At 33.1% G+C, this 17,228-nt stretch overlaps 1 protein-coding gene across 1 annotated transcript; it reads right to left on the minus strand.

The window, feature by feature from the left end:
- Window positions 1–813: 813 nt before the first annotated feature.
- LOC131601638 (cytochrome b5 domain-containing protein RLF-like) lies at window positions 814–3,990 on the minus strand. The gene is made up of 5 exons (XM_058873504.1): window positions 3,720–3,990; window positions 3,143–3,503; window positions 1,784–1,918; window positions 1,626–1,676; window positions 814–1,154 (listed from the first exon to the last, which is right to left on the minus strand). Exons 1-5 carry the CDS (start codon window positions 3,750–3,752, stop codon window positions 1,078–1,080), a joined length of 657 nt encoding a protein of 218 aa, XP_058729487.1. The 5' UTR covers window positions 3,753–3,990; the 3' UTR covers window positions 814–1,077.
- Between the last annotated feature and the right edge of the window lie 13,238 nt (window positions 3,991–17,228).

Consider the following 17,228-nt stretch of genomic DNA (forward strand, 5'->3'; position numbering starts at 1 on the left):
GTGAATTTTTTTTCTGTCTTAACCGTATATTGACGGGTAGAGCTCTGACTCAGTGAATGGAAAAAAATGTATTAAGGACTCTCATATTAAAATGTTAAAATTACTTGTGCAGAGATATAATTCCACATGCTTCACGTAAAGAATGTTAGTAATTGCGTACATTATATATATACAATTACTTTATTTTGTATATCGATAGATATAATTCACATGTATATTTTGATAGATTTAAACATATTGGGGTGAATTGAGAAAATGTCCAATAAATGCTTAGAATCCGCGATGCCCCAAAAATACATTCTAAGGGGGTGGAAATAGGCTAGACTTTATAAGGTCGGAGTCTGACCTATGATAAACCTATGGCCTATAATAGACTCTCTTTTTTGACATGGCCTTTTTAAAAGTCTGGCTTGACCTGAAAGTCTATTTAAAAGCCTATTTTTCATTATGGTTTTCAATTAATCTATATTATTTAAGAAATCTTATAAGTCGTCCTATATATACATATATAGGTCAGCCTATTTTGTTATAATATATATGCATATATAGGCTTGCCTATTAAGCCTATTTTCTAATATAGATGCAAATATAGGTCAATCTATTTAGCCTATTTTTAATATACGTAAAAATATAAGTCAGTCTATAAGGCTTCATAGACTTTTTTAATAGCTTAAGCCTGGACTATTTTATTAAATAGGCTTTTAAAAAAAACTTAAGTCTGACCTGCCTATTCCCACCCCTAACTGTATATGCCTGCTATCAGTATGTAAAAATACAGACAATGAAATATCACATTAACAAAATCAACAATCATTTACTAAATGTTACTCGCATCGCTAATCCAAAATTCCAGATAACAAAAATAGCTGTACTCACCAATAACTGTATACCAAGATCTCATTGGGTTTCTTTAAACAGAAACGAGTATATGTATAGAATTTATTTATTTGTTTCTTATTGAATGATGACTATTTGCCCTATAAATAGAAGAGGGCCCAAAATTAGAGATAATTTAACAGACTTGAGCCAAGGGTAGGTTCATGTGATTATTCATATTATAATATAACTGTTCTTTCTTCACTGACTTTCATCTAAAGTACCTACAAGGCATTTCTCCAGTAAGAATTCCGCGTTAACCCAAGCATGGTATTTATCTGTCAAAGGGGGTTAAGAGAAAGACTGCAAGAAATTATTCAAGAATATAAACTGTGTGAAGCATGAGAAATGGATGAAGAAAGCCCACGGAACCTAAGAAATAACTGAAATTTCAACTCCAATTTCTAAATCATATATATTTCGGCGAAAAATAACTGCGTGTACATTTGGATGAGCAGTGAGTTTGGATTTTGTTGAAGTTTGGCTTCTGACAACATCGTGGTGGCTCACTGTGATTTCACCATTCTCGCTACAAATCCAAAAACATGCTAAGACATGAGAAAACATCTAAGAAGCATTTATCAAGCTTAACTACCACACCAAATGCAATGCATGCAGAGATCTTTTCAAAGAGAGTGAAGAAACTAAAACATATAATTCCAATTAATAGTACATTAAAAAATAGAAACAGACAAATGAAGTAGGCTCACAAACTTAAACAATACAGTAGGGAAAAACAAAAAGGATACTGAATAGAGATGTGCAATCTTTTCCCACTGTTTTCATCAACATATCAACACCTGATTTTTCACCAACAGAAAATGCATATATAATTTTAATGAAAATAGTAACTAGAATAATAATAAAATGTCATATTTGAACATGAAGATTGAGCTGATAGCTGTACCTCCAGGGTGAAACTTCATATATGGTGATATATTGTAAACACGGCCTTTTAATACAGTCCACATTTCGCCTTCTAATTTGTGTTTTCTAACTTCATCCATCGATATAAGTCTCCTGTTTGACTGTCCTTTTAGACCTGGATCAACAGAGATATTGTTAATAAATAGCATCACCTTTTAATCTTAAAAAAAATGTAAAGACAAGAACTATTAAGTTCACAGAAACAATAGCCGAAAACTTGACATAGATATACCATTTGCAAATAGCATCTTTCAAAACTAAAACTTTTTTGTCAGACATGGAGTTCAATATAGTAAATGAATTACTATAACTTGAAGTTGAAACAATTTGCACAAATGGGCAAGAAAAATAAGATTATTTTACTTTTGACAGAATGCCAAAATTGATTAGGAAGAGTGGAGAGAAAAGCAGTTCCAATTTAGTCGATGAGATTGAAACCAGAAGTAGGGGTAGACTAATAGAATCCCAAAGGAGAATATGGGCCCAGAAGGTTTGTTAGCACATGTTTTCCAACCCCATCAGGTGGTCAATGTCAATCTATGCTAGGAGGAAGCAGATTGGGAGTTCTGACTCAGCAGGAAGTGAAGGAGCCTATGAGTTGCGTGATGGGTTCTATAATACTGGAATATGAGGGAATGTGAAGGGGGGTCTTTTGGAAAGAAATTGTATTAGTTATGGAAAGCGAACATTATTCTCTTTAGTAGCTTGGCTTTAAGAGCAATTGCTGTTATCTTAACACTTTCAAAAATAATACATTAGTTGTTTATCTATTATTGATCTGTTTTTCTTCCATTAATTGTTTCTCCAATCTGGGTTTGCATCGAAGACCATTCTTTGATTGAGAGAAAGAAAGAATAGAATGAACTGAACACAAGCCCACAAGTTAAACAAGAAAAGGAAGAAAAACAAAAGGAGTGCGGACTAAGAGAAAGAAAAAAGCAGGAAGCAACTAAGAAATGAAAATCATACGGAGAGAGACATGGCACCACCGGTGCTCGGGTGGCTTCAACAACCTTGGACAAAAATATATAATTTTAAAAATATATGAGGTGCCCAAGCACACCTATGTCATAACAAAGACGGACCATTGAATTCTAAAGGCTAAATTTGGAGTAGGGCGTAAAAATTATATAAAATACATAACATATAGCTTTTGCCAACCATTGGCATTGGCCATCAGCTTCGGTAATATTAGCATAAGGATCAGAAATTTGAACAGTAAGTGTATGCAGAAACTGACAGTGTGCAGTAATTCAAGTTTCAACTATAATAATCAACCAGAAGCTATTCACTTTTTCATTTATTTTTTATTAAAAAAAAATCAACAAAATGACTGCACCTGCAAGGTCGGGATGAGTTCGAGTAAGCCTGAGCCAGTCCATTTGACTATAACCCTTCTCAAAAGGAACTTTGGCCCGAACCGTTGGCTTTTTAATAGAACTCTTCTGTTCTGGCAACTTCTGAGGCAAATTTTTAGTATCACTTTGGTTTGATTCAGTTGCTGTGCTGGTTACACTGAAAGACAAAGAACCAACTGTTCCCTCCTTTTTAGAGTTGGAAGAATCATTAACTAAACCATCCTTCCATAAGAAACCACCATTGTTGTGATTACTACTACTTGCATTTGAGGGTTCTTCCTTTATGGAAATATCAGCAATATTTGAAACAAGCTCCTTAGTTTCCACTACTGGTGTACTGACCTACAGAGTCACATTTTAAATTAGAAGAGTGCATAGTTATTGTTTGCAAACCGTAAGAGTTAAACTTCAATTTACACCTTAATTAAGAGCTTATAGCATAAGCAATTATCAGATAAGTGCTTATGTTGATATTGAGGACAAAACTGAGAGTTCAATCTTCTTATGCTAAATGAAATGAAGAAAAAAAAGTATAATTTTAGAGTAAAGAAAATTTACCTGACAAAAAGTGAAATCGTTATCACTGTCCATTTCAAACCACGATGATGATTGCCGGAAGGTAGGAAAGGAACAGGATCGGCGATTATGGTGGCGGAATTGCGGGATCTCAGGCGATTTATGAAGCACGCGATGGATTGAAAATCTTGGCTAGGGTTTCTATTCTGTCGCTGAAGTTATTCGCAAAATGTGATTTTATCAATTTTTGTTGCGTGCGAAATTACGGTCTCTGTCGTGTAAATTTCGTTCTGCCGCGAACGCATTGTGCTTTTCGCCTATAATTTATTCGAGTAAAATATCAAATTCAATAATACTTTTGTTTTTAAGGGTGAAATGGGTACCCCTCGTTTTTATGCGTTTGGATTGAGGAAAATAAAATGTATTAAAGAAAAATTAAATTTAAATTTAGATGAAAAAGATATAAAAAAACTATATTATAAAATTTGAATAGTGAAAATAAAAATTAATTAAGAAAATAAAGGGTAACTTGTTTTAGATTGAATAATACATTTAAGGATGCATTTAACAAATATAGAGGTTTCATTGAGAAATCATGTGTAAAGAAAATGTATGGATTATAACTCATAAAATGAATGGACTATTTATTGAAAGGCACGTATAACCGAAGTCCCAATAAGAACACGACCAAACATGGTTATTTTTTTGTTGCGAATTTTCTATTTGTTGGTGAGTACGACAATGGAGGGAGGTGTTCAACATTGTCATTGTCAATTTTCCGTTAATTTTCAATATTTTTATCAGTAACTTCATGTTCCCGTTAATATTCAATATTTTTATTAGTAACTTCATGTTTTCGCTAATATTAATATTTTGATCGGTAACTTCATGTGTCTTGTTAATATTCAATATTTTTGTCAGTAAGTTTATGTTTATGTTATTAGTAGGTTCATGTTTCCATTATTATTCAATATTTTGATTCCCGTTAATATACAATATTTTGATAAAGTAATTTAATATTCCAATTAGTATTAATTATTTTGATCACTAACTTCCCGTTAATATTATTGTTTTACCAACAATAGAACAAAATATGACCTACATAAAGAATAGACAACACAATGTCGATTGTCCAATGAAATAAACTTAGTCACATTTACTTTCAACATATTAACATCGCTTCTCATTAATATTCAATATTTTAATTAATAACTCCATGTTCTCATTAATATTCAATAGTTTGATCAATAAGTTCATGTTCCCGTTAATATACAATATTTTGATATGTTCCTGTTATTATTCAATATTTTGATCAGTAATTTCATGTTTCCGTTAATATTAATATTTTGATCAGTAACTTCATCTTCCTGTTAATATTCAATATTTTTATCAGTAATTTCATGTTCATGTTACTATTCAATATTTCGATTAGTAACTTCATGTTTCCGCTAATATTAATATTTTGATCAGTAACTTCATGTTCCTGTTAATATTAAATATTTTTATCAGTAACTTCATGTTCTCGTTATTATTAAATTCATGTTTCCATTATTTTTCAATATTTTGATCAGTAACTTCTTGTTCCCGTTAATATTCAATATTTTGATCAATAATTTAATATTTTCGTTAATATTCGATATTTTGATCACTAACTTCATGTTCTTGTTAATATTCAATATTTGAATTAGTAACTTCATGTTTCCGTTAATATTCAATAATTTGAGCAATAACTTTATGTTCCCGTTAATATTCAATTTTTTTTATCATTAATAGAAAGAAGAATAGAAGTCAACCCGACAAATTCTTAGGTATAACTAGGGGTGTTCAAAACCAAACCAGCCCAATAGAGAACCGCAAAACCGAACCGAACCAAACCGAAACCGCAAAAAACCGCATTTGGTTCGGATGTGTTCGGGTCACTTTCTAGCGGAACCGCGCGGTTTGGTTCGGTTTGCGGTTTGTATTTCCAAACCGAACCAAACCAAACCAAACCGCATTATGTTATAAAATCTTACTAACCAATATATATTTCTTTAATTTTTTAGAGAAATCAACTAGTATTATGGGTATATTTTATCATATCCTTTGTATGATATTTATTTTAATTTATATATCATCAAAAAATAAAATATTATTCATGTATAAATATTATTTTAACAAAATATATTTTAATGTATTCTTTGTATAATATTTATTTATGAATGCAATTTCATGTATGTCATTCTTTAGACCTAAGATAAATTGTAAGAGCATTTTTATATATCAAATTATAATCCTATTTTGACAATTATAAATTTTTTTATAGTAATGTATGAATGGCTAAACACAAAATTATATTTTTTCTCAATATGTATATGTATAGCTCAATATTTTTAAAAAAAAAAAAACCGAACCAACCGAACCAATCCAAACCGCATTAGTTTGGTTTGGTTTGGTTTGGTTTTATTTTTTGAAAGCCAACCGAACCAAACCGAACCGCACATTTTTTTCTCTCGCGGTTCGGATGATTTTTAGCGTTAAAACCGCCCAAACCGCACCGCGAACACCCCTAGGTATAACATTATTCACTAACGATGTATTTGTTTTTGCTGAGAGTGAAGAGACGGAAAGAAAGAAGGAAGGAAAGTTTGTTTTAACAAAATATTATTTTAACAAAATATATTTTAATGTATTCTTTGTATAATATTTATTTATGAATGCAATTTCATGTATGTCATTCTTTAGACCTAAGATAAATTGTAAGAGCATTTTTATATATCAAATTATAATCCTATTTTGACAATTATAAATTTTTTTATAGTAATGTATGAATGGCTAAACACAAAATTATATTTTTTCTCAATATGTATATGTATAGCTCAATATTTTTAAAAAAAAAAAAACCGAACCAACCGAACCAATCCAAACCGCATTAGTTTGGTTTGGTTTGGTTTGGTTTTATTTTTTGAAAGCCAACCGAACCAAACCGAACCGCACATTTTTTTCTCTCGCGGTTCGGATGATTTTTAGCGTTAAAACCGCCCAAACCGCACCGCGAACACCCCTAGGTATAACATTATTCACTAACGATGTATTTGTTTTTGCTGAGAGTGAAGAGACGGAAAGAAAGAAGGAAGGAAAGTTTGTTGAAATCCGTGCTTCCACTCTTTGGTTACTATATAACAGAGGAAAGAAAGTTATAATGGTAAAATGACACAAAATCCTCACTATAAGCATGTTTTGTTTTAAATGTAAACTATCTTTTTATTTTTTAAATGGATTTGTTTTTTTGTTTTTATTCAATGTTTTCTATACTTATTTTACACTCGGCTTAGGACATTTTATAAGTTATCTCTTTTTTTTTTTAATAAATATAACATCTTGTGATTATATATAATAATAATATATTATTTTATTATAATACAAGGATATTTATGACATTTTATAATTATACAACTTTCTTCCTTTCATTTTCTTCTTATTTTCTTTCATATCAAACAATTATTATGTCACTCCACTTTCCATTCACTTTCTACTCATTTTCTTTCTTTCAATTTTCTTTTTTTTTTTTTTTTTCTTTCCTTCAACTTTCTTTTGTCATCCAAACAAAGCCTAAGAGAATTTTGATAGCCTTATTTGAAAAAATAATCACATTAAAATAATTTAATTCTCATTTAATTTAAATACATTCAAATCTTTAATAATTTTATATTTATATTTATATTTTATTTTGTTTGAATTGAACGAACTACGTATTCAATTTTTTCTTGGTGTGATTATTACAAATATACCTATGGTAATATTCATAGAATTTCAATAAAAATTCATATAATTATTATATTTACATTATAATAATATTGATGTAACAGATTATTTTATATTAATTATTTATTAATTAAAAAAATAACATCATACTCTCCACCTTATTTTAAATAGACACGTTTAATGAAGATGCCATATCACACATATTATTGAAAATAAAATTTCAAATTTATATTATTTATCATAATAAAGTGAAATTAATATTTTAATAATAAATAATTTATAGAAAATTATAAATAAAATATTTAATGAAATGTCATGTAAGTTTTAATATCACAATATTGATGAAATAATGATTGATTTCTATCATATAAAAGAAGATGGCATAAGTAATCCCATAAAATCATTTTTTAATTTGATTAGGTTTTTTTTCTGCGATTAATAGCTTGTCCTTTGGAATAACTATTAGAGTATCGACATTCTAAATAGTGACATCTAAATTAATAAGTTCTTTTGAGTAACAATGATTTATAAGTTGCTTTTTACTTAATCTCTATTAATTCAATCCACTATATCAAACAATAATGACACCTAAATAATTTCAAGTTGCTTTGAGTAACAATGATCTATACAAAATTAATAAGTTTCAGTTCAATCCATGACAGTGTCATGGCAATTCACAAACATATACATATCATGCCGAAACCAAAATCAATACAAATTCACCCAATTCAACATGTCAACCTATTCACCCTAAACTCACATGAAACAATACATAAAGACACAAATCCATACATGATTCGCACAGTTCCAATTCAAAACAATTCATACTATTTCACATACACAAAATCATTCATGCCACATTCAAACATTAAGCCATCATTCATTACAAATTTTAAACAGCCATACATTCATTCCATAACAGTCTATGAATATCAGCACCAACCAAAGGTAGCCATCCATTTGACCTTTACTATAATTTTGAAAACTATAGTAGTGATTCATTCATTAATTTGTTATCTATAAATCTCAATGATGATTGAACAAAGCTTAAGCTGATTCCAAACATGCAGGTTTTCTAAGGTGGTTGAACTTGTAAGTGTGTGTTGGTTTGAAATCAGGGGCTGGATCTACACCAGCATGCTATCTCCACAGACTGGAGCATATCTTGAATAAGTTATTCCTATAACTTATGATTTCAAGATCAATATTCAACGACCTATCCAATAAACATGTTACCAATGAAATCCTCAACAGTAAAATTACCTCTAACAATAACCTTACCAAAGAATCATAGCTTCCCAAATTCTCATCTCCAAAACCAATTCAAATATAAATCCCTTATCATCACTAATTTGTAGTTGTTCATAGCAGTGCTTGGAATGATCTGGAAATAAAATTAACATTAAAACTCCTTCATGATTGTTCAATAAAAAAACAGTTCAACTTAAATAGCACCAGGGAATGAAACAAAACTAACTTTATTCACATTTACCTTCTTGTTGATGCTCTGTCTGTTCTGTATTATTGTCTAATGTTTGGCTAAAACATATAATAGCAGCAAATGGTCTAATTGTGAATCTTGCAAATATAAAAAGAACAAAACAGGTACAAGCAAGATGTTAGATGGAATGTCATGACATCAACTCATGACATCGCGCCTGCAGAACTGAAAGGAAGATTCAGTTTGTACTTAACAGATACAGGATATTCGCAGAATATTTTGTAATCCTATGTGGTGCATATTTAAAGGTCAAAATAATAATTGAAGAATCAGATCAGAAGATTGAAGATTCAGGAAGAATCAGATCAGAAGATTGAAGATTCAGCAGTTTCTAATTTATGAGATAAATTAGGAAACTCATGATTAAAAGACCTTATTTGTAGCAGAATATTTCTGCATATTTGTAACAGCAAGGAGTGCTGCGATTTGTAATCTCAAGTCCAATTGGGATCAGGTTATAAATAGGAAACTTTGTAACCTAGTTTGAGATAGAAAACCTTGTTTAGAAATGATGTAGTCATTAGGGTTTCTATAGGTAGACCACCCAGGTTGTGGGATGACTGCCATGTCCTTCTCGAAACCTGTAGGTTAGAGAAGCGATTGTCCTTACTCGAAACCTGTAGGTAAGAGTTGAGCATTGTATTCTTGATTGAAGTTGTGAAGCAAGATCAAGTTATTGTTCATTGTTAATTATGTAAATAGCTGTTGCAGGGTTGTAACAGTTAGGTATCACTAGGGAGTGAGCAGAGGTTCTCTTGTCTTGGATGGAGTTCTGAGATAAAGGTTGCATTGGGTAGTGAATTGGTAAACCAGAGGTTGTTTATCTGTAAACCTGAGGTTGTTTACATAAAATAGTACTACTGATAGTGAAATCTTCTTCCTGGCTTGGTAGCCCCCAGAGTAGGTAGTTAGACCGAACTGGGTTAACAATTAATTGTGTTATTTATCTTCTGCATTGTTTGTTCAGTTATGAATGTTATGAAATTGTTTATAACATCAGGTTCAGAAGTGCTAGTTGTTCCTAAACAGAACTATATAAAGATTATAATCAGGTTATGTCTACTGAACATGTGTGATTCCAGGTCTCAATGACTCCTGTTTAGGAGTAATTAATAAATGGGGGATCTTTCTATTCTGCCTCTGCTATATTAATAACAGATCAGATGTCTTGACGTCGGGATTGACATTTGAGTCTGTCATACTAGAATTTCAATTGGTATCAGAGCAGGCATCTTGTATGTTTTTGGATGAGATCCATGAGGGATAAATTCTGGTTGTGGTAAAGGTAGAAGATTGTTTGAACAAAGAATGTTCGTATTGTATGGTCCCTTGAAGTGGAGGATGGACCTATATGATTAGACCAACCTGACCTAAGAGCTGTGATACTTGAACAAGGAGTGCTAAATCCAAAGACTTCATGCGGGAGTGAAGAACTTGAATTTCAGAACTAATTCGACCGGCATCTATGGACAGAGAAGAATCGCTTCAAAACCTTCATGCGGGAGTGAAGATATTGATAAGGTAACCTCTGTATTCTTGTGAGTTTGCCAGGTCAGGATTTTGGTTAGGTCTAATCAGTTGCTTGATGCAGAAGCAAGCATTGTGCAAGGTTGAGCAGCAATCAATCTGTAGTTGTCATGCTTACTACTAACACTTAAAGTAAGCATAATTCTGTTGAGGTATGACTATTTTCCGCTGCATAGTCTCTGAGAAACCCTAGGGTTATGTATAGTCAACAGAATGTATGGAAGGTACTAACAACTATAATTAAAGTGTCAAAGATACTTGAGTAACCTCTCAAGTCCACTCATAATGACATGGTTTATTAGAGCTGATGAATGTCAATTGATCAATGGTATTCATAATTATCTGCAAGTGTGTACCTTGAAGATTTCAAGGCTAAGTGTTCCTAGAAGGAGGAATAAATGTTCTACTAGATGTTAAGACATTAAGAACTGGTATGCAGCAACCAGCTGAAGAACAGATGTTCTGGTGCTAAACTAATATAGTGTGAGAACATTGGTTTGGAACCTACTCCTCGTCTAGAAGAGGAGACATCTGGCTAAGCTAATCAGGACACGATTTACATGTGCTCAGTACTTCTAAGAAAACTCATGAAGGTATTCCTTTCTGATCCTTTGTGTTGTACTTATGAAGAGCCTATATCTGCGAGTTTCCTCTGATCAACGAAACCAGATAAGTAATCATAACCATAAAGCAGTTGTTGGAGCTGAATATTGTGTCTCTATCACAGTGAAATATGGTTAAGAATGTGTACTGCCCTAGTTGTTATCCAGAAAGGGTAGTGTTATTTGAAATCAAGGAAGTCAGATGAATCTGACTAATTCAGTGTCATGCTATAACTAAGTCTGTTCCAGAAACCTAGCTGAGGGAATCTCCTCTATAGGTACAGACTATGGCATCTATCATCTCAAAATCAGAATGAAAGTCTGAAGAAAAGCTTATTGAGATGCTGGTTACTTTATCCTTTGATATGTCTGGATATTGCTGATAATTGGATTATTCTGTTATTACCCCGAGTGTTGTCAATTTGACATTAAAGATGTTAACCAAGAACCATGAAGGATGATGTCATATCTGATGTTACAACAACATCTCAAGATCTTCAGTTATTTTGTTTATTTGCCAAGAAAAGAAAGTATAAATCTGAAGAGGTAATCAGTCAGAATGACCTAGTGTGAGTAGCAAATTCTAACTGAAAAGCTGGTAAGTACTTTGATGGGAGACTTAGTACTTATTACGTTTAGAACCTGGATGCTGGACTGAGAAGAAGTTCTTCTAACCATGAGTTTTCAATTATCTTCACACATCAAAGAAGAAGGCAAGCGTCTTTGATGTGGCATACTGATTCTGTTAAATATCTTGATGGGAGCTGGATATTTACAAGGTCGGTATAAAACAACTCAGACGTGTATATTGAAAATCAATTTATGGTTATACAATCATAGTTTCTTCTATTTCAAGTTGCAGAGTGTAGAAATCTGAATCTTGTGTAGCAAGCAAACTGAGGTTTCTAAACTTGGAAACTGTGGCAAATTCCAAATGAAGGGAACTTCAAGGATGAACATCAAAGATGTCCTATAGTTGTATATCTCAGGGGGAGTAAAAGAGTATGAAGATCAGCAAAGACAATGTTTTTCTGCTTCTATCCATTTGCAAAGTCTTTTCAAAGACTAATCTTGAAGAAAGAAGAACAAAGTCACACAAAAACCTCAGAACATAACTCAAATCATGTTTATTCTTAAAGACCAGCAAAGAATATTCTTTGCACTATCATCTGACGACATGAATTAATGGTGTGTATCACTTGTTCTGATCCAGTGCATGATCCAACCTATGCACAAGTCCATCTGGTGCAGTTCGTTCTCAAATAACATTTCTTGATGAAGACTTTGGTTAAAGTCCAGATATGTTGTTTAAATTGCTCAGGTTTATAGAGCCTTTTCATTTTGTTTGAGTCTTGTTTGAGTCCCTCATGTTCTTCTTTCGGATATGAGAAGTGTCTAGAGTCTAGGTTATGATTGTCTAATTGAGTCAATCATAGGGTTTAAGGGTAGTGTTCAGGCATTGTTAAGTCTGAGGTCATTCTTTACAACTGTTTGGTAAAGAATAAGGAGTCTTGTTTCGTGTCGTGAACACAAATTGTTTCTTGTGTTCCAAGTCCTCTATAGAGAAAGTATTATCTCTATGGATAGTCAGAGTCTGTTTGAGTTTAGATGAACTTGTGTCTTAAGTGGTACTAACATCACAAGGTACGTATTTCCTGGAAGAAGGACTGGGAATATACATTAGAAGTTTGAAAAAGCAACATTATTGTCTAAAGTGGCAGTTCAAGCATAATGTGGATTAGAATGGGAAGGTTCTGATCTGGATGTAAGTAATGTGTTCTGGCAATACATAATTACTTTCATGATGAAGACTTCAATTAGTGAATATGACTATGAAGACAAAAGTTCTATGATCGGATCAACACAACTAAGGATAAAGGAGAATCTCTTCTGTTCAAGGAGCATGTTAATCAATGTGTGAGATTGAAAAACACCATATCAAGAAGGATTTCGAATTATCTTAAGCAGGCCATGATCTGATTCAAACATGTTAAGGTTATGCTCAACAAAATTCAAGGAGTGGCATTTCTGTTTGTTGAGATTATGGCAACCTCTCTGTGTGTGCTTCTAGTATCAAGAGGTCATTGTTGATCATTTCTGAAGGAGATAAGTTATTAGGCAAGGGTCTGTTGAAGAAAGAGATGAAACTTGAGAATACAGGTAGTACAAATGTCAGACACAATGTTATGACATTCTACTTTTGGTGTAAGTATTTATTGTAAGGAACAACTTTGCGATAGTGAGTGTGTTCAGCAGGATTGTTCAACAGAGGGTGTGGCTCTTGAAGATATGAAGATGAGTCTTATTTTTCCATTCATCATTTCAAGCTTATTTCGTTGGGGAAGCTCAGACTATCTCAGATAGGGGAGTAACTTCTTTTGTCAAGAAAAGTTTCTTGGTTAAAAATACTTTAAACATCATGAAGAAAATGTGATACTTTTGTCAGCTATTTGTGAATGGTTCAAGCTAACCATGTGAAACTGGTAACCACGATTCATTCTCAACACTAATGAGGTAGTTGTGTGTCTAACAGTCTCAAGGTGTTCAGAACAACAAAAGTCTAAGTCTATGACTAGTGAGTAAGTAGGGAGTCTGTTAATTGGTCCAAAAGATGCTTTGTCTTAATCTTTTACGGAATCTTGAGCTATGTGCTTAAAGGGAAGAAAAGTGACATTGTCTGACACGATGTCATGACATGTCTAAAGACATTGAATCTACTAAGTCAAACAAGGAAATCTGACTTGAAGTTTATCTACACATCAGTGGTCGGTGTAAAGTACAATCAATGACTATGCATGCACTGGTAATTCAAGATAACTCCTATCAGAAAAACAGCTAAAAACTGCTTTGGAAAGAGTAATTGCTTTTGGAACTGTTTCCTAATTAACCTTTTGACCATTGAACAAGACCAAAGACCATCGTTATTTCCTATAATCTCCAATGGCTATATAATAGCATCTCCATGAATTGCAGAAATCAAACTCTCTCAAAATGTCGTTCGTGTGCGTTCTTGTGAGTCGAGTCTGGGTTTGGTATTGTGATGAGTTGTTGTACCAAAACCTCTTCAGAAAAAGAAAAACACGGGCTGGGGATTTTGATGGTCTCTACCATGGGTTTTTCTGCAATAACAACAAAGATCTTCCACTATATACAACCTTCAGTATAGGAATCATTTTCGTTGTGATTTGTGATATGAGTTATGAACACAATTGTGATTTGTGTTATGAGTTATGAGTTACAAGGAATAACGGCAAGAATCCAGTCTTTGTTTCCTTGAGAACTCGAGCTAGGAGTGTATTTCTAGATATAGACAACAGGTATCTCCCAGGATTAACCGTTAATATTCAATTGCAATTTATGACATAGGTTCGATCTTTGTCATATTATGGCTAAAAGGGGGAGAGATACTGATGCTGATTTTGCTACTGGAAGCAAACATGACCAAGTCCTTGTTGTCTAGAAAGTTGAAGTTGCTGCTGACTGTTAAAAGAATAGTTTTATCCAAAATAAGCCAAAGGGGGAGATTGTTGATGCTCTGTCTGTTCTGTATTATTGTCTAATGTTTGGCTAAAACATATAATAGTGGCAAATGGTCTAATTGTGAATCTTGCAAATATAAAAAGCACAAAACGGGTACAAGCAAGATGTTAGATGGAATGTCATAACATCAACTCATGACATCGCGCCTGCAGAACTGAAAGGAAGATTCAGTTTGTACTTAACAGATAAAGGACATTCGCAGAATATTTTGTAATCCTATGTGGCACATATTTAAAGGTCAAAAGAATCATTGAAGAATTAGATCAGAAGATTGAAGATTCAGGAAGAATCAGATCAGAATATTGAAGATTCAGCAGTTTCTAATTTATGAGATAAATTAGGAAACTCATGATTAAAAGACCTTATTTGTAGCAGAATATTTCTGCATAATTGTAACAGCAAGGAGTGTTGCGATTTGTAATCCCAAGTCCAATTGGGATCAGGTTATAAATAGGAAACTTTGTAACCTAGTTTGAGATAGAAAACCTTGTTTAGAAACGATGTAGTCATTAAGGTTTCTATAGGTAGACCACCCAGGTTGTGGGATGGCTTCCATGTCCTTCTCGAAACCTGTAGGTTAGAGAAGTGATTGTCCTCACTCGAAACCTGTAGGTAAGAGTTGAGTATTGTATTCTTGATCGAAGCTGTGAAGCAAGATCAAGTTATTGTTCATTGTTAATTGTGTAAATAGCTGTTGCAGGGTTGTAACCGTTAGGTATCACTAGGGAGTGAGCAGAGGTTCTCTTGTCTTGGATGGAGTTCTGATCGGTCACCATTTCTACCTAATTTCTATCATGGATTCGGTCTAAATTTGTTGATTCGGTAACACTTTGATCAATGTTTTATTGTTTTTGTTTAAGTATTTCATGTTTGATTGTTTTTATGTTTACTTTGCATTATGTTTTAATTTAAGTTATTTAGATGCTTTTTATGCCGTTTGGTTAGTTGTGTACGAATTTCAGGTTTGAACAAGTCATCTTAAGTGTCAAAGCAACTATGAAGGAAGGAGAGGCAAGAGAAAGATGAAAATTCAAGGTTCTGGGGACTAACACGGCCGCCCGTGCTTCCACGCACGGCCCGTGTCAGTAGAATGGCACTCTCCATAAAAATCTAGGGACCACGCACGGCCCGTGTCAGGATGGCTGGGAGCAAAAATAAAAATAAAGAGCAGCACGGCCGCCCGTGCGTCCAAGCACGGCCAGTGCTGCTGTGAGCGTGAAAACTTCCAATTTTAGGGCTTTTTCACTAAATCTCCACCTTGAGGGTACTTTAGACATTTCATTTGCTTGAGATTTGTACCTAGACTATTTAGTGGAGTTTGAGAGAATTATTTTAGGACTTTTGGCATGATACGATAGAAAATCACAGAAGAGAGAAGATAGCTTCATCAAGGGTTTCGGAGACGGAGAGATTCAACGGTGGACACCATTGAAGATCAAAGTTCCCAATTATCTTTGTAATGTCTAAATTCTTTACTTTGTCTTTCTTGAATATTATGAGAGGCTAAACCCCCAATGCTAGGGGGGTGGTCCTGATTTGGTTTTTGTAATAACGATGAATTTGTGATTTCGTCAATACATTGGTTTATATTATTCAGTTAAATTATGCAACGTTCTTCTTGTTTTCTTTATTGGTCAAATAAGGATTAATCTATGGCTAACAAATACAGGACCGTAGTTGTTAGGGTTTGTGTATAATTTGATTATAGTAGATATCACCTAGGACTAGGGATACCCTATAATTACCACATAATCTTGATTATATAAAAGCTTGGTTTCAATTTAGGTTCCTAAGGACTTAGGATTTAGGTTGGAAGACCAAAGGTTTCCTCACTAAGGACTTAGGAGGAAACACCCTAAGGATGTAGTAACTGAATGTTATGAACTTGTTGAAGAGATCTTAATTCTGAAAGTGTTACATGCCAAATCAACCACTCACCCTAGCATCTCATATATTTGATAACAAAACTCAATTTATTTTTCTCATTATTTTTCTTTGCAAGGATTAAATTCCCCAAAACCAAAACATTAGTTTTTGTTCAATTGAATTATATTTTACGAATCTGTATTTCCTACGCAGTCCTTGAGATCGACATTCGGGGAATTTCCCCTATTATTACTACAGAGGCAAAAATAGTACACTTGCTATTTTTTCCGATCAAGTTCTGAGATAAAGGTTGCATTGGGTAGTGACTAGGTAAACCAGAGGTTGTTTATCTGTAAACCTGAGGTTGTTTACATAAAATAGTACTATTGATAGTGAAATCTTCTTCCTGGCTTGGTAGCCCCCATAGTAGGTAGTTAGACTGGACTGGGTTAATAATTAACTGTGTTATTTATCTTCTGCATTGTTTGTTCAGTTATGAATGTTATGACATTGTTTATAACATCAGGTTCATAAGTGTTAGTTGTTCCTAAACAGAACCATATAAAGATTATAATCTGATTATGTCTACTGAACATGTGTGATCCCAGGTCTCATTGACTCGTGTTAGGAGTAATTAATAAATGGGGGATCTTTCTATTCTGCCTCTTCTACATTAATAACATATCAGATGTCTTGACATCGAGATTGACGTCCGAGTTTGTCATACCAGAATTTCACTTCTCATCTTGTAACTTACTTCAAAGATAAAGT

This window comes from Vicia villosa, linkage group LG5, assembly GCF_029867415.1.
Source record: "Vicia villosa cultivar HV-30 ecotype Madison, WI linkage group LG5, Vvil1.0, whole genome shotgun sequence".
NCBI classification, from domain to species: Eukaryota; Viridiplantae; Streptophyta; class Magnoliopsida; order Fabales; family Fabaceae; genus Vicia; species Vicia villosa.

Coding starts and splice junctions, on each gene's coding strand:
- LOC131601638 (XM_058873504.1), bottom strand. CDS start 3,752: ATGGACAGTGATAACGATTTCACTTTTTGTCAG. Junction 1,677..1,783: donor TATGAAGTTTCACCCTGGAG/GTACAGCTATCA, acceptor GTGAAAAATCAG/GTGTTGATATGTTGATGAAA. Junction 1,155..1,625: donor AGATTGCACATCTCTATTCA/GTATCCTTTTTG, acceptor CCCCTTTGACAG/ATAAATACCATGCTTGGGTT.